We start from the raw sequence: 23,318 nt of genomic DNA on the forward strand, positions 1-23,318 counted from the left end.
AGGGAAATGCAAATCAAAACTATATTGTAATTCCATGATACCCTCGTCATAATGGTTGTCATCAGGAAAGAAACAAATGCAGCAAGGATGCAAGGATACACTGTTGGTAGGAAAGCAAATTAGCCCAGCAATTACGAAACCAGTATGCAACTTTCTCAAAAAACTAAAAATAGAACTATATGGACCAGCTGTACCATTCCTGGTTATACATGCAAAGGAATTAAAGACATCATGCAATAGATATGCATGCACACCCTGTTTATTGTTGCACTATTCACAACAGGCAAATTATGGGGACTGGAGGAATGGATAATGGAATCAGCCAACATGCTCGCCAGCAGATGAATGGATAAAGAAAATGGGATGCATATGCATAATGGAGTAATAATGAAATCATGTCATTTGCAGGAAAAAAATTGATGCAATGGGAGATTGTTGTATTAAACAAAAATAGAATGGAGATGAAAATAGAATGGAGATTATTTGATGAACCAGTGAGGACTGTTTGAAGAACCATTTGGAGTGGGGAGAGAAACAACAGAGGATAATGGGGGAGAGGGAAGAGAGGGCATGAGGGTGGATGTTTGTGAATTTGATAGAAGTACATTGTAAACATGTTCAAAATTTCATAATGGAAGCCTTTATTTTATGTAAACATATTATGCATACTAACCAACATATATTAAACATTAAACTTGCAAATACTTCCACATTATTACTCACAGATCCACTTTACTCCTTTCAGTGGTTGGAAAGTGTTCCGTTATATGGTATATCTTAATGTCACCATTAACTTACTGATAGTTTGAACTTTTGATTAAGTAATTTTGTGTTGTCTTTCTATTTAAAATAAATTCTGCAATGAACATCTTTTCGTGAATAACCATCTACACTTTTACATGGAAGACATATCTGAAGGTGAGATTGCTAGGTCATAGCGAAAACAGATAGGGGTATACAGACTGTTAATGTATATGTACATATATATATATATAATTCACATTTAATAAATACCTATGGTTCATTTTGGGGAGACTTGTATATTGTCATATTCTCACCACCAATAGTATTTGTTTTTTTAGGTTTTATTTATTTACTAGTTCTTTATGGGAATAAATGAAAGGAACATGTGACCTTGTTGTGAAAGTAAGATTTCCATGCGTATTTTTTACCCTAAAAGCAGAGCTATTAATGGGTGCAGGTTGTTTCTCTAAAGTAAGTTGCAGAGTCTACACAAACCCAAGCTATGATTCTCTCTGAGGTAGTTACTTGACTTCTCTGAATAACATCTCTTTAAATTTGCTTCCAGGGAAGGAATAGGAGACATACACTCATTTGCTAAGGCGATCATAACAAAGAATCACAGATTGGTGGCTTAACCACAAACATTTGTTTTCTCATACTTCTAGAGCCTGGAAATCTAAGATCAGGGGCAAGTAGAGTTTGGTTTCTTCTGAGGCCTTCTCCATGGGTTGCAGACACTGCCTCTCACTGTATCCTCACATGGTCTTTCCTCTATGTTCCTCTCTCTCTCTCCCTAGTTGGACACCAGTCATACTGGATTAGGTCCTTTTAATGACCTTGTGTTAACTTAATCATCTCTTTAAAGATGTTCTCAGCCAGCCTGTGTTGGTACATGCCTGGAATCTCAGCACTTGGGAGACTGAGGCAGGGAGAGCTTGAGTTCAAGGTCAACCTGGTGGACATAGCAAGACAATCTCAAAATAAATAAATAAGGATTTATTTCCAAATACAGTTATATTCTTAGATATTGAAGGTTGGGACTTCAGCACAAGAATGGGAGTGGGACACAAGTGGGCTCAAAACAAGAAGCATTTCACAATGTATTAAGGTATCAGAATCTCATTCCCCCCACTTGAAAAAAATTGCTTTGAAGTTTTAAATGAAAAACTTTAAATAAACAACAAAATTTATTTGAGCAATGTGATTCAGGAAGGAGGCAGCACCCAGAACCAGGAGTAGTTGAAGGAGTCCTTCCCACTACTGAGAGCTTGTGGTATTTACAGACAGAAAGAGGGTGTTCTCTACAGAGCAGCCTGATTGTTACAACTGAACTTTGCCTAGTATCAGTCTGTGATTAACTAAAGCTCAGCAACTACGATTGTTAGAATACAACAAGGAGCGTTGGTTGTAGTTTGGTTGTAGTTTGTTCACATAAGAAGTCAGGTTGTAGTTTACAAGAAGTCAGAGTAAGGACAGCTTTAGATGGTATTTAATTCAACAGCTGAGAGTATAGTTTGTTAAAGTTCCAAAGAGAGGTACAGTAACAACATGGCATTATGTTAGTTTAAGAGAATCATGGAGTGAAATGAAAAGAGTCAACACTGCCAAGCGTGAACTGAAGTCAAAGAGGGAGGATGCAGTGTAGGTCTGGGTGGGAGTCCACTGGAGGCCGGGAAGGAAATAAACTGGTAGAAGCAGGCGTAACAAAGAGTGAACCGCAGGAAAGAATGACCTGGGTACACACAAAAGCAAGAAAGAATCATAAGTATATTGTTAGTTCGGGAAAAAAGAATGGGCAACTGGACAGCAAGGTCCTGGAGGAGATGCTACTTACTTATAAACAGCATGGGCCAGAGAATCAATCTGGTGAAGAACGACTTGACAAGCTAGAGGACAGAAAAGAGACTTACGAATGAGAAGACCACTACACGTTAAAATCCAGTGGAGATATGTGTGGGAAAAAACTGCTGCTTTTAAGAGATGCTTAAAGGTACAGGTCACGTACCCGTTCCTTAAAAATAAACACGTCTAACAGTTTTATAAGCACAGCAATGATTTATACGTATCACCAGTGCTAACCTCAAAAAGCAGCTAGAGAAAAACGAGACCAAAAAGTCCCTTCTTCCTAGGAATTCTAGTCATAATATCTTCCTGCCCTTTCCTGCATCCTCTGTCTTCCCCCTCAAAAAAGAAAAACAAACAACACGCTACCAAAAAAAGTACAGTTGCTATGCAAAACTGTGCAAAAGCAGATTTGCGACAAAGCTCCGATTCCGTATCCTTCTACCTTCACATCTGACCCCTCTTGGGTAGAAATTCAAGCAGCAGCTACTCTATAGCTGTATCTTAACTTTTCCAGTCGAGGTCCTGGTTTGGGGACGTCACAGTCACCTTTCTTTCCCTGTAACAATATCTCTGGGCCAGATTTCAGTGCATGCCCCCAGACCAAAATGTCAGGGCTGGGTCCTCCGGGTTGTTTCCCAGAGGGTGAACGGCAGCTGCTGAGCACCGCCGTGAGTTACACTGTTGTTGGGGCTTGTGCGCCCTGAATCTGATGATTGGAGACTTGGAGTTTGCTTTCGTCACAAACTTTGCAGCGATCCTTCACCCCTGGATGCTAGGGCCGCGCTCTAGCCAGGCGTCCCGCCACCCCGCAGCGCCGCCCCAGGTGAGGCCAGCCCGGGAGACAAGAAGCGATCGGGGGCGATGGCGCTGCTCCAGGTGTGGTCGCTCCACCCCGCCCTGCTCTCAGGATGGTCCCGCCTTCAAGACCGACCATGGGGCAGCACGGTCCTCTCAATAGCCCGCCTCCGGGACAGTCCTGCCCCGGGACAGCCACGTTTCCGGAACAGCCCGCCTCTGAGACAGCTCCGCCCCTGGAAAGCCAGTCCCTGGGACAACCCGGTCCTCCGAATAGGCCGCTTCCAAGACAGCGCCATCCCGGGACAGCCCGCCTTACGAAGAGCCCCAGCCCTGGATAGTCTCGCTGGGGGTCCGCCCAGCCCTCTGAATAGTCCGCCTCCAGGAGAACATCGACCCTGGACAGCTGGGTTTCCTGGATAGCCGGCCTCCGAGACAGCTCACTCCCTAGCCAATCCCACACCTGGACAGCCATTTTCAGAGACAGCCCCGCCCCTGGACAGCCGCTAGCCTCAAGGACTACCCCGCCTTTAGGACAGCCCTACCTCTGGAAAGCCCCGCCCACGGACCGCCCACCTATGAAAGCCCCGCCTCTATGAGGCACCTCCGCCGAGAAGTCCCGCCCCCGTAAGCCCCGGCCCTGAACAGCCCCGCCCTTAGGCCGGCCCCGCCCCGGGAAAGCCCCGCCCCGCCCCGCCCCGCCCCCGGAAAGCCCAGCTGTGTCTGCGCCTCCAGTCCCCAGGGATCCTGACAGCTGTATGGTGAGTTTTTCACTTTGTCCTAGGTTGGGGACGGGTTGCCAAGTACTTGGGGGACAGAAAAGGGGCACCCTAAGAAGATGTTGGATGCCATTCCCGGAAGTCGGGGTTTCTTCTCACAAATCCAGGCTTTCCTTTTGTTTCCCTGGTTTGGTACTATTTGCTGGTTGTCTCGACACACTGTTCTCTCCCTTCTTTGAACTTGAGTCACGATTTAACAAAGATGTGTGTGTCCGCGCGCGCAAACACGTCTTGTGATAGAGTGGTGGGCTGGCGTTCTTACACAGGTTACTCTTAGACAGGTTTTTGGTTTTCCACGTCAAACTAGGAAGAAGACGAGGACTTTGCTTATCTTCACAGAGGTATTTAGTAGGATCTCGAACTCAGGATTTCTGATCTCTCTCGCGCCCGCGCTCGCTCTGTTGCCTTTTACCCCAAGCTGAAATCACCCACATGCTGTCCTGTGAATTCACTCTCCTAGGAGTGATATTATGAAAGAGATGGAAGATAAGAAGGGAAGTGCGGTGAGGAGAGGAGATAGAATTCAACAGGAAACTCAGGGCAGGCTAAGGGATACCAAGTCTGCTAGAGTTCATAGGAAAAAATCTAGTGTCAGACCTGAAAGCCTTAAAAATAAGGGTGAAGCACTCTTCAAATTTCACCTCCTGGGGAGCGAATGAAAAGCAAGGGTTCTGTTAAAGTTTTTATGCAAGAATATTGTAGATTAGAATACATCCTGCAGACTCCAACCAAGTCAGTTTAGTCTGGACATGAATGTGAACTAAAGGGAGAAAGAGATGATGAGAGACCTGCAGGGAGGAAGAAAGGAGAGAAATGTAGCTCAAGGGTTTGGAATCTGTTTTAGTTGAGGTTATTCCCCAAAGCAAGTAGCTTATTTGAGCAGAAAGCCACGTGAGGATGAGGGGAGAATAAGACAAAGAAGGAGGGAGCTCCCCAGCAAGGACTTAAGCTGAAGCAGTGGAGCCCAGTCCCCCAGGGGCTCTTTGGGGGACATCTAGAATGCACCTCAGGAAGGCACTGAGCATACTGTATACATGGCTCCCCTTACTGGGGATGTCAACTCACAGCCACTTCAGGACTGCCTGGCATCTGTGGAGGTGATATGGACAGGAAAGTCCCTGTCCATAAGTCCTTCAGAGGTGTGGCAAGGAAGCCACACAGGATGCCTGGAGCACCAGTTACACTGCCATGTCACTCAGAGAAACTAGAAGGGGCAGCTGAGGGACACGCACAAGTGTTTACTCTGCTCACTGCACCTGTTCCATTCATATCTCCTAATCTTCAACAACAGTCTAGAGGTGTATTTTCTTTTTAGAAATGGGAAAACCAAGTCCTAAATAATTTATCCAAGAGGAGCTGTCCTGAAGGGTGTGCTGTAATGAGCTCAGTTTTCAGCACACTTGATTTTAAGAGAATTTTAAAATTCCTCTAGAAACTGTAAGATGCCACCCTAAAATGGAATTAGGGACCTGTCCATTAGGGTAGATGTGATAAAATTAAAAGGCAATTCCAACTCATATGGTCGAAGCTGTCAGAACTACTGCAGAATTCTGCCTCTCCTGTCCATGTCAGGTCCTATTTCTCCCTGCCCATGGCTCTCAAGCCGTTCTGATGTTTCTGTTGCTGAAATGCTCTTCCACATAGCATTTCAGATTCAGCTTCAATGTCACTTTGCCATAGAGGTCTTTTCTGTCATTCAATCTCAGTCTTCCAGTTGTTCCATATTTCATCACCATGTGTCATTTTCATCATAATGATTACTAAATGCTGGATTATTTATCTACCTATTTATTCATAGTCATTTCCCCTTCTGAAATCTTTGAGTCATGAAAAGGGTGTCCTTGTCTGTTTTGTTCCTTGCTTTACCCCCAGTGCTAGAGCAATGGTTGACACACAGTGGGGAACTCAATAAAACCTGGGAGGTAAATGTATTTAGTTGTTTGTTTTTTCCATTTGTTCTTCCATCTGTTTTGACTAACCTGAGTTTTTGTTTTATCTGCAGCAGCTAACAGAACCATGGCAACAACTCCCACTGCCGCTTTTGAGACTCTTATGAATGGAGTGACAAATTGGGATGTCCCCAAAGACCCCATTCCCTGTGAACTCCTTCTTATTGGAGAGGCTGCCTTCCCAGTGATGGTGAATGACAAGGGCCAGGTGCTCATTGCTGCCTCCTCCTATGGTCAAGGCCGCCTTGTGGTTGTATCCCATGAGGGCTACCTGCTGCATGATGGCTTGGCACCATTTCTTCTCAATGCAGTGGGCTGGCTCTTACCCTCCCCTGGAGCTCCTGTAGTGGTGCACCCGTCACTGGCATCACTGGTGAATCTCCTGCAGGACTCTGGAATTGAGGCACAGATTGGGCCACAACCTGGAAAACCCTTGGGGGTTTACTGCATCAGTGCCTACAGTGACCCTTTGACTGAGATGCTGATCCAGTTTGTGAAGCATGGAGGGGGTTTGCTCATCGGAGGCCAGGCCTGGTATTGGGCTAGTCAACATGGCCATGACAAGGTACTATCCAGGTTCCCTGGGAACCAGGTGACAAGTGTGGCTGGAGTGTACTTTACCGATGTCTATGGGGACATAGGCCATTTCAAGGTCTCTAAGAAGGTGCCCAAGATCCCACTTCATGTCAGGTGAGTGTGCACTCTCCCGTTAAGGAGTCTGAGTGGTGAAGCAATGGAGTCCCCTTTTCAGTGAGCTTCCATTTCAACACAAATAATTTTTATTCTCAGTTTTGGAATCACCACAAATAAAAAACAAGATTACTGAAATGTACCAAGACACAAGAGAGGCTGTTCCTCACTGCCAATTCCTCCTGTGGCCAAAGCAATAATCTGCTTTATAGAAAAGCAAATCTTACTCACCAATCTGTCTTCATATCTAGTGCCTGCAACATAATGCTTATCAGTCTCTTAAGTAAATGAAAGAACATTTGTGTGTTGGGGAGGAGGGGAAGGCACGTACCATTGGGCCAGGCTCCATTCTGGACACTGGGAATGCAGCAGAGCTCAAAGCAGACAAGTCGTACTGTCCATGAAGTTTGTATTCCAGTGGAGAATTAGTTAGTTAAAGAAACAAATTAATGAGTACTCTGTCAAGTGTCAATAAGAGGTACAAGGGAAAATTAAGTAAGATATGCAGTAACATGAAGAGGAGAGAAGTGGAGGTATTTTATTTAGTATCTTCATGGAAGTCATCTCAATTAAGTTGACTCAGGATTCAGTGGTGTTTCAGAGGGATTTAGGGTACAAAATTGATGATACAGCTATGGAAAAAGCAAAGACCCACACAAGACAACCATGACTTTAACTGCAGCAGGACAGACAGAAAAGGTGTAACCTTGGTGTTGTGGCCCCCTGGTAGACTCTGGAGCTGTGCCAGGACTGTCCAGTGGGGCTGGGACACCAGAAGGGAGGTCTATCTGGTGGGGGCTGGAGTCTCAGAGAAGACCCACTGGTTACTAGACATACAGCCTGAAAAGGACACATGCCTTGGGTCCTTCTTCCTTCCTGCTTTCAGTCAAATACCTCTCCCTCCCATGGGCCACACCCACCAGGATCCAGGTGGTAAGGGAACTCAGAAAATGCAGCTCCCTGATACACAAAGGAGGACCAAGAAGAATGGGCCTTAAGTGCAAACATGCACATGGCCAGCTTGTAAGGCTTCTCTGGAAGGTAACATTTGAAAAGAATATGCTCATTTGAGGGAATGAGCTCATTTAAGGGAATGCGCTATGTAGACAACCTTGAGCAGAAGAATCCAGGAAGAGGTTCAGTTGTGAGCACACTTCCAAGGTAGGACCCAACAGTGTTGGCTGATGGATTAAATTTGGAACAAGGACAAAGAGGAGCTGAGTGGTCTAAGTAACTTAAAGATGGGTCCTGCCATTTCTTGAGCTATGAAAGGCCATGAGAACACAGCTTAAAGGAGGTCAGGAGTTCAAGTTTGGATATGTTGGCTTTGAGATATTAGTGAGTAATTGTGTTTGTCCATATATAATGAAAGCCTTACTATGGTGGGTGGATTAACCATGTCATATTTTGAGTCTCTCATGTAGCATGAAACCCTATGGCAGTGCCTCCATGATGTCCTAGGTTCATTCTCTCCCTCTCTGTCCCTTTCTGTTCCCTATCCTATTGTGGTGTGTTGCTTCTATCCTTATTGCAACAAGATACTCTAGGCACTATAATTTTACTTAGGCAATAATTAGCTGGAATGGATACACCTGCTGGGTCTGTCTCTTAGTTTAAAAAATCATATATTTTCTGGAATGCTTAGCATTAGACCTCCATTTGTATTTTGGAGGACAGAACTAGCTCATGTGGCCAACCTTAGCTACCAGGAGGTCTGAGGGCCTGGTTATTTTTAAATGGGCATTGGCATCTCTGAAAAAATTAAGACCCTGCTACAAGGAAGAAGGGTCATGACAATATTGAGTGAGCAGCTAATAGTGTATACTGGTACCCCAGCCCTAAGCTGGGCACACTTGAATTCCTTCCCTTCTGAATGGATTGAGGAGGTGATCTGATTGTCAGGAACATTGGGGTGAATCTGATTTGCTCCAGTGGTTTTGATTCTAATATTAAGGAACAAACAGGTCAAATTCCATCCACCACATGATCCTCCTAATTACCCTGAGAGACTCCCTTGCTCAAAAGCCTAAACCTGTTTTTTTTTTTTTTCTTCAACACCTACATTTTCCAACTCTGCCACTGAATCCAAGGTTTGTTTTGTGGGATATTTTTTACCTTTTAATTACAGAAAATTTCAAATGTATGCAAAAGTAGGGAGACTATACAATGAACACTTAAAGAGTCATAACTAAATCCCAATAATAGTCAACTCATGGTCAGTCTTATTCCATCTGTAGCCCCAACCCAGATTATTTTGAAACCAATAGCAGACATCATATCATTCCATCTGTACTTAAAAATATATCTCTAAAGATATGAACTCTTGAAAACAACCACACACACATACAAAAGGACCATTATCACACCTAAAAGAATAATTCCTTAATGTCACCACTCATTTCCATGACTCATTTTGTGTTGGCATTTAGTATGTAAATAAAGATCACAGTATTTTGATTTCTTTATAAGACTTTTATGTCTCTTATAAAGATATGAATTTCTAACTTTTTCATCTCTTGCTGTTTTTCTTTTCTTTTTAAGATACCAGTTTCCTTCAGTCTGAATTTTGCTGATTGCATTGTTGTGGGGTTGTTTAATATATTCCTTTTTTTCTTATGTATCCTGTAAAGTGGAATTTATATCTAGATTCTACATTAGGATTCACAAACTAAGGTCTGTGATCCAGCCCCTTATTTTTGTAAATAAAGTTTTATTTTGGCACAACCATGCCCATTCATTTCCAAACTGTGACTGCATTCGAGCTACAATGGCAGAGATGAGTTCTTTGCCTAGAAATCCAAAATGTTGATTTTGGATCAAGAGTTGTCCCCCAACTCTTGATCTAGAGGCTTGATCAGATTCATGTTGGAATTTTTGGCCTAACTACTATGTGAGTGGCAGAGTAAACATAGTCATTGAGTAAAGTATAATATACATTTCTTCTCAATGTCATGTTAGCAGTCATGAATAATTATTGGTTAGTCCTAGTTCCATTAATTCATTAGTGGTTATAAAATGATGGCTTTAAATTTCTAGCATTTCTGCTACAATAGTTCTGTAAAGAACTATTAGAATAGTTCTATAAAGCAAATTTTCATACATCAGCAAGCTGCTCACTCTCAAGTATAGTTACAGGCAAGAGAAGTGCTTAATTATCTTCTTCGTTCCATTTTGAAATCACTTTTCAAAATATTGAATTCATTCCCTAGTATTTTCCAAAGGTCACTGAGGTGATTTTTTTAGTACAATTTTGGAATCATGATTGAAGCACAATGTGTTTCATTTATTACATTTTTGATGCTGATTATCCTATAGTTAGCATTTTAAGGCATTTCGAATTAACTTCTGAATCTTTTTGACTCAACTATGATAAACTACCTTTCTTTTTTGGCATAATAAGAGGTGTAAGGCTCTTCTTGTACACTTCATGTTCTAGGTTGATTTCAGGCATTTTTCTAAGGATCCTTGTTTCTTTTAGTGGTAAATGATTTTTTAACACTCACAATCTGGTGTTAGAGGTGTTCATTGCTACTAAGTTGATCATTGTTTCTAGGCCTTCTGAGTGAACAAAGCTAAGAAATAGGTCTTTTTCTAAAGAAAAATACATTAAGAACTCATAATGATACTTTTCATTTTAATTCAGGGCAACAGTGTTTTCATTAAAGTTCAACAACCTTACATCAATGTTTCCTTTTTTTCCCATTTTGTAAGACACCAACATAATGAACTATTTGTTTTATCTTGAAATATACATATAACAGCTGCAAAAATTCAAGTAACAATGCTACTATCAGCAATATGATTACTGTAACGGTTGAGGATTGTTCTCAGTGCCTTTTTATTAGCTATATATAAAGTCAGATTACCATCCTTTTAAGTCCCTTAGAATAGTCCCTCTCTCTGTGGTCCACTAAGTGAATATAAATGTCAAGTCACTTGTTTATTTTATTTTGACTTTTGGAATTGCTTTTGTAATTTAATTTTGTTTATAATTATATAAAATATTATGATGGATTCAAAGTAAATTTTTTTTCTTTGGGCAGAACTGGGGTTGAAACTCAGGGCTTTGGACTTGCTAGGCAGGCTCTCTACCACTTGAGCCATGCCTCCAGCCCCTTTCATCCTGGTTATTTTTGAGATAGGGTCTTGATTTCTGCCCAGGCTGGCCTGAACCACAGTCTTATTTATGCTTCCCACAGCAGCTAGAGTGACAAACACCTGCCACTGTGCCTAGCCATTGGTTGAAATGGCAGATTTTTTTGCCTTGTCTGGTCTCGAACCTCTATCTTCCCAATCTCTGCCTCCCAAATAGCTATTATTACAAATGTGAGCCACTGATACCCAACTCCAAAGTAAACTCTTAAGCCTATATTCTGTCCCTATTCTCTTCATACAATCTTCCCCCTTTTTTAATGGATATTAATCCATTATTTGTTTATGTATAAGCAGACACAGATAAATAGCCTTATCTTTCTTGAATAAAAAAGATGCACTACACTCTACACATTTTTCTCTACCTTACTTTTTCCACTCAATATTATCTCCTAGATATGGTTCCACAACAGCATATAAAGATGTACTACATTATCTATTATACGACAATGTGTGGATGTAATGTAACTTATTCATAAGTTCCTTATGACAGACATTTGGGTTTTCAGTTTGCATTTTTATTTTTCCAGGATTTTTACTATTACAAAGATGCTGCAATGAATACTCTGGTGCATGTATCTTCAAATTTTGGCTGTATCACTGGGAGTGAGTTTGCTGACTGACAGGGGATATGTATAGGTATTTTGCATGCATTGCCAAGTTCCTCTTCCTGCAGCTTGAGTTCCTGAGAAACTGACTCAGAGAGATTAGTGTGCACGAAGTTCACTAAGGAGTGATCTTAGTTAAGGAAGGCAAGAAAGAAAGATTAAGCAAAGAGATGGGCTATGAGGCAAATACTTGGTAACAAAACTTTCTTGACAATATTTTGACTATTAAGTGAAATACTGAAAGAAATATACCATCTGCAATAGAAGAGTCTTAAATAATGTATGGTATAGCCTGCAGTTGTAGAGTGAATAATTATATAGCCATTAAAAATCATGTGTTCAGATACTCCTTAAAGGAAAAGGAAAAGATTCATGATACAATGACAACATTAAGATATAAAGCTTTGTTAAAATGATGCCAGATTCATTAAAACAATATAGATAGATAACTAGTTTAGTTTTCAAACATTTCTGTCCTCACCAAATTTTTGCCTTTTTAAAACCCTTAAGCAGTAGGAAAATGTTCTCCAGATCACATTACGATGTATATCTTTGACATGATTTCACTTATGTTATTGTTTAAATCTGAAATGCCCCCTCAAGACTCAAGGGTTAAAGGCTTGCTTGCCAGCCAATGGGCTTTTGGGAAGCGATTAGATCATGAGGACTCTGACTTCACCAGTGGATTAATACACTGATAGATTTATAATTTGATGGCATTATTGGGAGGTGGTAAAAACAAGGCAGTAAGTCTTATTTGGAAGAAGTATGTAACTGGGGCATGCCTTATCCCCTGCCTCTTTCTTCAATGGTTTCTGCTTCCTGCTGCCATGAACTGGGCAGCTGTGCTCCTCTCAGTGATAAGGCCTCACCACACCTTAAAGCCATGCAGCCAGATGACCACGGTCTGAAACCATGAGGCAAAATCAACCTTTCCTCTTTTAAGTTGTTTTCTTCAGGTATTTTGTGATAGCAACAAAACGCTAGCACAATTCATATTGTTTTGATTGATTCTGCAGCAAAAAGAATAAAGAAATGGATTTTCTTTATTTCTGTTATTGAAAGAACAATATGATAGTAAAGTAGTTGAATATTTGTAGTTCTCATAATGTCACTAACAAAATATTTACCTTATATATCTTCTATCACATCATTTGCTCATTGTGATAGCATACTCATACTTCTGTTTTTACAATAATGTCCTTAGTGAGAATTTTAGTCATAATACATGTTCTATAACTTTGGCTAACTATTTCCTTTTGTTGAATAAGTAGGTATTTTTTGATTTGGATATTCTGAGGGAAGGAAACTATAATTGAAATATCAACAATATACATCTGTGAAGTATTTTAGCTGTCTACCTGAGACTGTGCATGTGGCTCTTGCCTAGCATGTACAAGCCCCTGAGTTCAGTCTCCAATACCACAGCCAGCACCACAAAGAAAATAAAAATAAAACCTCTCCCTCAGTGCAAAGACCACAACCTGTAACATTAGATTTCTTGCTTTCTCAAGAAATCAAGATGTGACAATATTTGGAAATCTCATTAGTTAAAAATGGCAGCTCAGTGTCAGTGAACTTGACAGCTCTTGAAAGGACAATTAATTCTCCTCATTCAATTTCAACTCTAGCATTCTCAGAGCAGTCTCCTCCTTTGGTCCTATTGAGAGGAGGACTGACCTTACCACATTCCCCATGTGTTCCCTTCATGTTATGGATCATAAGTGTAAGTTTCTCACCTGTTCACTTGCTAATGCCTGTCAAGAAGAATATATTGTTTGTAACATGCGTGGATCTTGCTTGTCATTTTTACTGCTTCTTTATCAGTGGCTGGTATGTGAAAGAGCAGCGGTCAATAAATATTTGTAAATTATATAAATTAGTGAAAAAATATGGATGATACATATACAAAATCATCACAAGAGAAAAGGTGGCATATTGTCCTACTGTTAACCCTGTAGACAACTTCATTTTATGGAATGTGGTGCCAGAGGGCTGAGTTTGAGCCAACAACTGAGCTGAAGCTGACCACACGCTTGAACTCTAAACTCTGAAAAGGTCTCTAACTCAGATTCCTTCCTCCTGAGGGATTCCCACTGAGGGTCTCAGTGAACTTCCCTGCCAAAGAGTCATGGTCAAAAGTCCCTAGACTGACCTAGCAGGTTCCTTTCCTTCAAATCCCTCCTGGAAGTCCCTGATCTCCTTATGGCTGGTGTTCTGTGCATCACTCAACTTTGCCTGCCAAGGAGAGTGGCATTCTCCACAAACCAGCAGAAGACCTCTCTCTTCCTGTCCCCAGGGGCAGCCTATGGTTATGTAACTGAGGCAAGCAGCTGCAGTTTACTTTAATATTCAAAGGCAGGTCCAAAGGCACTGGCTGCTTTTATAACCAAGACAGAAGAATCTGGAGGAAAAGTTAACCTCAACCCATCAATAGATCCCACGCTTACACAGGATATAATCTACAAGTCTAGAACATACTACAAGCTGCTTATAGAAAAGTAAATACACACTGGTAGCTTAGGTTTATGAACCTCTTGAAGATTGCATACTACCTCATTCTACCCTCATGGCAGTCCTTTAGAATAGAAAAGGCTTTGTCCAAAAACTTCAGGTTATCAGCAGCTCAGGTGTGTTTTCACAGTTTGTATTTCATATTAGGCAAGATGGTAGAATTGCCCTTTCTACATGATAAAATGAATGGAAAACAGTACATAAACATCTGAAAGTGGAAGGTTTAATATTGATGCCATACATTGCTGAGCCCTAGCTAAGGACAGGTTAGCTTCTGTAACAAAATTCTAATGGCTGAACAATACAAATTGATCATCTCATATGTTCTGGAAACTAGAAACCTGAGATCAAGATGTCAACAAGGTTGGTCTCTCTTGAACACTGTGAGGAAGAATCTTATTCCATGCTTCTCACAGCTTCTGGTGTTTTGTTGGCAATTTTTGTTTTTCCTTGACTCAGATCTTTGCCTTTGTCTTCATAGGGTATTTTCCCTGTGTGAATGTCTGTGTTCAAGTCTCTCTCCTTTATAAGGACACCACTGTATTGAAACAGAGGCCCGACCTCCTCTGACGTAGCTAGTAAGTTTGCTTGTGTCAGTGGCTCAATAACTCACAGTAGCCTGTTCATTTCTGTTGTTTCATCCCCAGGTGTGGGGAGGAGCTCTTGCAGGATCAGCAGCAACTTCTGGATGGAATCTCCGAGCTCGACATCAAGACAGGGGGAGTCCCCTCACAGCTGCTGGTGCATGGGGCCCTGGCCTTCCCTCTGGGCCTCGATGCCTCCCTAGGCTGCTTCCTGGCAGCTGCCCGCTATGGTCGTGGCCGTGTAGTCCTGGCTGCTCATGAGGGCATGCTCTGGGCTCCCAAGATGAAACCCTTTTTGCTCAATGCTGTGCACTGGTTGGCCAAAGGCCAGACAGGCAAAGTTGGAGTGAACAAAAGTCTTAAAAATCTGCATCCCTTACTAGTGCAGCATGGTGTGAAATGCAGCTTGGAGTCCCATTTGACCAGTGACTTGCTCGTCTACTGTTGTGTGGCTTACAGTGACCAGGAGGCTAAGGAGATACAAGAGTTTGTGGCCGAAGGCGGGGGGTTGCTGATTGGTGGTCATGCCTGGTGGTGGGCATCCCAGAATCCAGGCCGCTCCCCCCTGGCTAATTTCCCTGGTAATGTCATCCTCAACCGCTTTGGCCTCAGCATCCTACCTCAAACCCTCAACCCAGGCTGTTTCTCTGTCCCTCCTCCAGAGATGAGGAGCTACCACTTCCGCAAGGCACTGCTTGAACTCCAGGCCATGTTGAACCACAGGGGTGGGAACTTGGAAAAGAATTACCTGGCAAAGTTGGGAGTCGATGGTGCAGCCTTCCTTCAGATTCCTGCAGAGGGGCTTCCTGCTTATACATCCTTGCACCGGCTCCTGAGGAAGATGTTAAGACAAGCTGGCCTCCCAGCTGTGAGCAGGGAGAATCCAATAGACAGTGACTCCTGTGAGGCCACAATACTCTGTCTGGCCACAGAGCTAGCACGCTCAGGAATGGACTGCTCGCAACTGGCTCAGGGCCTTGGGATCCAGACCTGCTCCTCCAGGCTGCTCCCCTCTGAATTCCCCATCACTGTGGAGATCAATGGGACCAACCCAGGTAGGAGGAAGCGGAGTGCCCAGAGTATCATAGGTCTGGGGGAAGGTGAGGTGGTCTGACTTCACAGGACCTTGCAAGTACTGAACCTCAGGAAGACCAGCTACTTGCTTTACCAAGAAGATGAGGTTGGGGTTCTATTTAAGATTTAGGATATGAGAGGCAGAGATCAGAAAAACCATAGTTCAAGGCCAGCCTGGGCAAAAAGTTAGCAAGACTGCATCTCCACAAATAAATTATATATGACAGCATAGTAATGTCAACTATGGGAGAGGATAAAGATTCAAGGCCAGTCTTGGGCAAAAACAAAAAAATCCTATCTGAAAAATAACTAAAGCAAGAGGTCTAGGTGTGTGGGTCAAGTGGTAGATATCCTGTGTAGCAAGTATAAGACTCTGGGTTCAAACTCTGTTGCCACCACCAAATTTTTAAAAAAAAAAAGACTTAGGAAGAATGAGTACAGAAAGTATAGATGAACTGGGACTCACCATGGGAAGCTAGGAGGTCTGGGGGGACCGAATATGGAGTCATGTAAGAGCACAGAACTCAGCCTTCAATATTCCTTTTGTCAGAGAACAGTGATTCCTGGGTGAGCACTGGGCTCTACCTCTTGGAAGGACAAAGTGCAGATGTCTCCCTGTCTGAAGCTGCTGCATCTGCTGGCCTGAAGGTAAGACCAGACACCCTCAGCCAGCACCTCCCCAAATCACAGGGCTGCATGCTTCTCATCCACTGTTTCCATCCAGGGCTGGGAAGTGCTGCCAGGAGCACAGGGAGGGATATTCTGCCCATCTCAGATTTCACAGGTACCCCAGTATGTGACTGAAGGTCCCAGCTACTAATATAAGATCCAGGACTTGATCCTTGGACTGATTTCCATGCTTGGCAATTTTACCCACTGACATATCTATATCTGCCCCTTTTCCTGATAGCATAGGTCTCACTTTGAAACCCAGAGAATGCATTTAATCTCATTGCTTGCATCCCCATGAAATATACCCTATGTGGAGACTTTAAATTCTTTTGCATCCTCAACTGAGAGTCGCTTCCCACCAGTTAGGGACTCTTTTGTGTCTGCATCCTCTCTGGGGGTCACCTACATTTCACCTAAGGAAAAGAACCCCAATATTCCAGACAGAGCCTGAAGGGGAGTGCTGGAGAAAGGAAAAAGTACCAGTCCTCTGCCACCAGGCCAGACTTCACACCTGCTGGATGGGTCTCCTGTCTGTTCACAAGGGGCCAGCCAGAGTGCCCTGGCTCATTTCCAGCAAAGGAATCACCTCACTGCATAGGCCTGGTGTAAGGGCCTAGGATTCTGCCTGATAGAAAGACAACCAGCCCCTCTTCAGTCTCGATCTTGGGTTATGCCTGGTGTCTCTCTAACTCATGTTTGATAGAGATCCACAGTAGAGCTGCTTACATCCCTGGAAGAGAATTACACGAGCACTTCAGTCCCTATGACTTTGGAGCGCTACACCTGCATAGATTTCCTTGCATCATTCATGAAAAAAGGAAGTTGAAGTTTCACATCTAATTCCCTCCCTCCACACTCACCTCCCCCCCACCCATCTCAGGGATTCCAGTTCCCCAAACATGGTGGACTCATCTGTGCAGGTACAGGTTGGCTGCCACACTGATGACCTGACCAAGGCCAGCAAGCTGTCTCGAGCCCCCAGGGTGATTCACCAGTGCTGCATGGACAGGACCCAACAGTCAGTCCCCTGTCTCTGGGGGGGACTCCTATACATCATTGTGCCCAAGTGCTCTCAACTTGGCCCTGTGTCTGTCACCATCAGGAGGGCTGTACCTGCCCCATACTACAAGCTGGGTGAGTACACTGGGAGTTGAGGGAAATGAAGAACTGCAGATAGTTTGCTGACTATGAGCTTAAAGTGGGAGATGAAGAATTATTAGAGGTGAGCATGCAGATAGGAGATAGAGAACACCCTGTGTCCGTGGATACTTCATAGTAGAGAGAAAGGTCTGGAAGCTTGTCCTTCATCCACAGCTTGTAGACCCATGTGATAGCAATTCATTATTTCAGTGTTCTCCTCCTGAAGTTCAAGTTGTATTTTTCAACTCAAAGAGAAATTGGGTAAGAGGGTGGCAGATTCCATGTTTATTCCCAGGTAAGACATCCAAAGAGGAGTGGAAGAAGAGTATCCAGGAGAACCCAGCTCCCTGGGGAGAGCTGGCCACAGACAACATCATCCTGACAGTGCCAACTGCAAATCTCCAGGCCCTGGAGGATCCCACGCCTCTGCTCTGCCTCTGGGATGAGATGATGCAGGCTATAGCCAGGCTAGCTGCCCAGCCTTTCCCTTTCCACAGACCTGAGAGGATTGTTGCTGATGTGCAGATCTCAGCTGGTGGGTACTTCAGGGGCGGGAGGAGAGGGGGGCTTCTAGTCAGTGGACATCATTTAGTTATTTTGTCTTTGTTTAAGATTCAAGATAGGTAAAGAATAATCTTATTACTAAGGTACAATTAAGGGGAAAAAGACATAAGAGACACAGACCATGATGGAGCTAAAAGAAAGGCTGACAGAATGGCTCTAGTGGTAGCATGTCTGCCTAGGAAGCATAAACTCTGATTTCAAACCTAATATTGTCAAAAATTGTGGAATAATAGAGATAAAAGATGTTTAGGGGTTAAAGGTAAATCATAGGTAGCTACAAGGTGAGATTTCATAGGACTGTAGAACATTCTCAGAAAATTGGTGTTGGGAGGTCACCAATGTCAGTGAGGGTCATTTCAAGGAGAGGGTACAAACTGAATTGTTTTCTTCAAATGTAAGTCAGTTGAAAACAAAGAGGGGAATTGAATAAAGAAGTTTGTGCTAGGTACTGGGTAGTCTAAAGGAAAGAATATAGGAAGAAAATTAACAACTCTGCTCCCCATGTGAAGATTTTCTTACCTATAAAAAAGGACAAAACTATTTCTGTTATAGAAACAAATCTGGACAACAGTGCAGGTTTGGGGGAAAGAAAAACTGACACTGTTATAGCCTTCAGGATAGCAGACCCAGACAAAGAACATAATCTCACAGACTCACATGCAAAGGAAGCACATGTGCACACACACCCATGCACACACATACACACACGTGTGCGTGAAACATCAAATTCAACAAAGACAATTGTGTTAAGTATACCTCTGTTCTTCAGGGCCAGAGAGAAGAGAAGAGCAAAACTCAGGTAGGAGAGGTTGAGAAAGGGACTGGGTTATCTATAAGTCACTCATCTACTTTCCATTCAGCACAGAAGTTCTGGGAGTATCAGAGATGAACAGGATGGTGAGTTAAAGTTCCACAGTGGAGAGAAGTGAAGGAAAAAAGTTTTGATGGGCACTGCTTTCATGCTCCAACTTTTCCTTCCGCATTCCCAGGCTGGATGCATTCAGGATACCCCATCATGTGCCACCTGGAGTCAGTGAAGGAGCTCATCAATGAAGCAAGCATGAGAAGCAGTGGTCTGTGGGGACCCATTCACGAGTTGGGCCACAACCAGCAACGGCAAGAGTGGGAGTTTCCCCCACACACCACGGAGGCTACCTGCAACCTCTGGTCAGTCTATGTGCATGAGACTGTCCTAGGGATCCCCAGGGCTCAGGCCCATCCTGCTCTGAAACCTTCAGAACGAGAGAAGAGAATCAAAGCACATCTGAGAAAGGGAGCACCCCTGTGTGACTGGAATGTGTGGACAGCTCTGGAAACATATCTACAGGTACTGAGCAGATATTCAGGGAGACAGGGTCTCCAGACCCCTCAGTCACATACGTCCTGGCTCCCAGGACCTCTCCTCCTTCTTGAACCCCACCAGCCTGGGGCCACCATATCCCCTACATGTGGGACTCTCGGCTGCATGGTGTTGCTGCTCATTATACACCCATGTGAGAATGACTCCTGTCCCACACTCTCCTTGTGATTTTCAATGTAAGAGGAAATAAAAGTATTATGGAAAAATAAGATGGCATATTTATAAACATCTAATATATTGGTGAAGAGCAGAAACCCTGAGTCAGACATTCCTGAGATTGAATCACAACTCTTCGACTCACTGTTTTTTATCCCTTGCCCCCTAATAAGTGTTCCATAAAAGTCACTGTTTTGTTTCTTCACCTTAGTTTTATGGGTTGAGTGAGTATTAGCATCCTTGTATAATGTCAGGGACATGTCTACAGGGCAACTGCATTACAGTAGGGCATTGTGGGATATAAATGCACTAACAAGGGTCTCAGACTTCTACCACCCACTTGAACCAAAAATATTTTGAAATAAATAACTGACCAACCTAGTAGGAGAGCACAGAAATCATGAAGCAAGTCTACTTCTATGAAATGAGCACAACTTTCTGTTCCCCCACCACATATATGAGGTGGTGATGGAGACTGAACCCAGGATATCACACACAGAATTCCATATTCTCATATAACCAGCCTGAGGGCTTACAGGACAACAGACATTAATGGTAGACAATGAAAAATAAATTAAAGCCCTGCTTCTGCCCCTCCCACCCACCTACCTACTCACTAGTACAGAAAGCTATGGAGGTTCCCATTACTATCTTGAAGCTTGAGACTTCGTTCAGGACAGGCAGGCACCTCTGCTTCCTCCACCTTTCCCCATTATTCAGCTGTGGCTGTGTTTGGCTCAGGTCTTCATTAGTCTGGTAGCCTCCTGTGCAGGATATGGTAGGTTCTAATCTCAGTCAAACTCAAACTTGTCCTGATGCTGAAGTAAACACTTAAGATCTGGGGATATAGGGGTTTTTTTAAATTAGATATAATAATAATAACTGTCATTGAATATATACCTCTTTTCATATGTTTGATTTACCATAAGCCCCTGTGCTAGAATGAGGGTTATTGTTTCATGGAGTGAGCCACCAAATTTGCATTTATGTGTAGGGGCAGAGTTGGGAGATAGGGCCCACTGAATAGGAGTGAAGCTAATGAAGAAGGGGAAGAAATCACTGTAAATGAAGTGTACTTAAGAACATGAATGCTTTGCCAAACTTAACCTTCCATTCTGTTCCTTTCTCTCTGTAGCTCCAGGAAGCCTTTGGGTGGGAACCATTCACCCAGCTCTTTGCTGACTACAGGACTTTTTCTGGCATCCCCCAAAACAATACCGCCAAGATGAATCTATGGGTAAAGAAGTTCTCTGAAAAAGTGCAGAAGAATCTGGTTCCTTTCTTTGAAGCCTGGGGCTGGCCTGTCCAGAAGGAAGTGACCGATAGTCTGGCCCACCTGCCATGTTGGCTAGAACACCCCATGCGAGAGTGCATGGGTACAGAAGAGTAAAGGTGTACAGCAGGTGGGGAAAGAGAAGCGGGAGATTACAGTGTGGTCTGACTGATGACACTTGGTGCCTTGGACCATTTTTTTTCACCCATATGCCTTTCAACCATAGTATTATTTGTTTTCAATATCATTCCAGCTTTGTGAGAGTAGAGGGCTCCTCATGAGGAGAACTAACCTAGAAAATGTCCTTCCGAATCCCATCTGCACACTCTTCCCAGATCCCGGATAAATTTCTTTTATCTCACTAGTTTCCTTTGTTATGTGCTCAGGAAATATTTGTTAAGTGAAAGAACAGTAATGACCCCTTAGGCGTAATGAGCAGTCAGTGTGTCCCAGGCATCATGTGTAGTGTTTGCTATGAGTTATCACAGGTAATCTTTCCAAAAGACCTCTGAGGTAGGTAGCCATTGTTATTATCCCACTTCATAGATAAGAAAATCAACACTTAGGTAAATAATTTTTCACAGATCACAAAGCTAATAAGAGGAAGAAGCAGGGCTTGATTGAAATCTACAGCAATAAAAAAATTGGAATTTTTCCTCCCCAAGTGATTTACAATTTAAACAAAATTTTATCTAGAAAATAGATGAAGTTCAGAGAGTTCTGATTTTCCCGTGTTCACTACTGAGTTTTTATTCAATATCAAATTCAATCTCTAAGAGGTTGGTATCTAATTTTCTGATTTCCTCAGCATGTGATTAGTCTACTTCTGGATAATCTGACCTTGGCTAGAGGAAGGATTTGAACCCAGCCAGTTGAACTCCAGAACTGGTGTGCTTAACAGTGATGGTGGGTTTAATAGGTTGCCTCAGAGACAAAGTCAAAACCCAACTTTACCCCCACCTTCTCTCTAATAGGAGTGGTTCTTCCTCTGTTTTACAAATAGACTGTGGCTTTGCCTCTTGTTTTTAAGCTTACTGCTAATTGTAACTGAAATACTCACAGATTACTATTGAATACATAAAAACTAATGTGCTGCCAGTGGTAAATACAATTCCTGATTTTGGAGACATTTACTGCCATTATTTTATACTTCTAGGTCTAGAAAATTGTTAGGAGAAAAGTTCTGTTGAATAATAGTATAGATTTAGCTTGAATCTAAAATCTAACTTGTCTAGCTCTGGACTTAGTTGTTATGGTTTCCCTTAAATTATATATTTTTGTCCATTTGCTATGTGTACAGGACATTGGTTTGGTTTGGTTTGGTCTTCTTCCTCATGAATTACTTTGTTACTTTGACAAAAGTTCTATCAGTTTTCCTTTGACATCACCAACCTCAATACAAAGCATCCCCTTGGTCAGGAAGGGATAGATCCACAGTGTACCAGGAGCAAGCACAGAATCCAGGCCTGACTCACCTTCCATCCATACCTTCTGACCTTGGTTGGTTCAAGTGATGGGAAGATGGTCATGCCAGAATGATCGAATACATGCCACAGACTTTTATTGAATACACATTTCCTTTGATGTTGGATAATCAAAGAGGAAAATGTAATAAGATTGACAAATGTGGATAATTATTATAGCTAGGTGAAGGGAAACTGGAAGAATCACTACTCAACTTTTGCATGTGTCTGGAAATTTTATAATAAAATTGTAATGATACAAGGATATTGTTTACAGATACAGAAACAAAACAGAATTTAATAAGGAAAAAAATAGGAAGAGTGGAACTAAAAGAGTAGGGAGATAGAGAATATGAAGGGGGAGAAGAATTTGGATGGACTGCTGTTGTTTTTGTTTTAGCAACTCGTTAATATTTTACTTATTTTATTTCTACCATACACTACCCTGATACTGTTTTTTTAACAAACTAAGTTTAAATTATACTCATTTTCAATCAGCATAACACTGATATAGTCTTCCATGAGTTGGTCCCTGCATTTTTCCTTTATTTGTGTCGTAACTTGCTCCCTTGCTTTCCTTTTCTTGGCTGTTACGCACATACTTCAATAATGCTCACTTGCCTCTCTTTCTCATCTCTAGAAACTTTGCTCCTGGATCATTTCTTGCCTCTACTTGTTCATTCTTTCACTTCACAACAGCATTGTACAGAAGTTTCAGGGATCTGGACTTCCTATCTGGCAGAACAACAATGAAAGCAAATCAACTAGCATGTGTTCTTTTTTTAGAATTATAGTTTCAGAGGTAAAGAATCACAATATATAACTTATATTTATCATAGCAAATTGGAACTTTTTTCTCTTTTCTTGTTAAACCTTTAACCAGTCTATTTCTTGAAATGTAAATCATTTCAACTTCTAGCTAAATACCAGTGAAATAATCAGTCCTGTGTAGTGTT

General features: G+C 42.5%; 1 protein-coding gene across 2 annotated transcripts; it reads left to right on the forward strand.

The window, feature by feature from the left end:
• Positions 1-4,074: 4,074 nt before the first annotated feature.
• LOC109687194 (TRPM8 channel-associated factor 2) lies at positions 4,075-22,186 on the forward strand. 2 transcript variants are annotated; one of them, XM_020164991.2, is made up of 8 exons: positions 4,075-4,145; positions 6,166-6,802; positions 14,724-15,715; positions 16,285-16,382; positions 17,327-17,540; positions 17,842-18,081; positions 19,100-19,437; positions 20,762-22,186. In XM_020164991.2, the coding sequence occupies exons 2-8, from the start codon at positions 6,180-6,182 to the stop codon at positions 21,014-21,016; spliced, it is 2,760 nt and encodes a 919-aa protein (XP_020020580.1). In that variant the 5' UTR covers positions 4,075-4,145; positions 6,166-6,179; the 3' UTR covers positions 21,017-22,186. The 2 variants fall into 2 exon arrangements, with proteins under 2 accessions (XP_020020580.1, XP_020020581.1); XM_020164992.2 differs by having other exon boundaries at positions 4,110-4,145; positions 6,169-6,802.
• Positions 22,187-23,318: the final 1,132 nt, after the last annotated feature.

This window comes from Castor canadensis, chromosome 2 (genome assembly GCF_047511655.1).
Source record: "Castor canadensis chromosome 2, mCasCan1.hap1v2, whole genome shotgun sequence".
Taxonomy (NCBI): domain Eukaryota; kingdom Metazoa; phylum Chordata; class Mammalia; order Rodentia; family Castoridae; genus Castor; species Castor canadensis.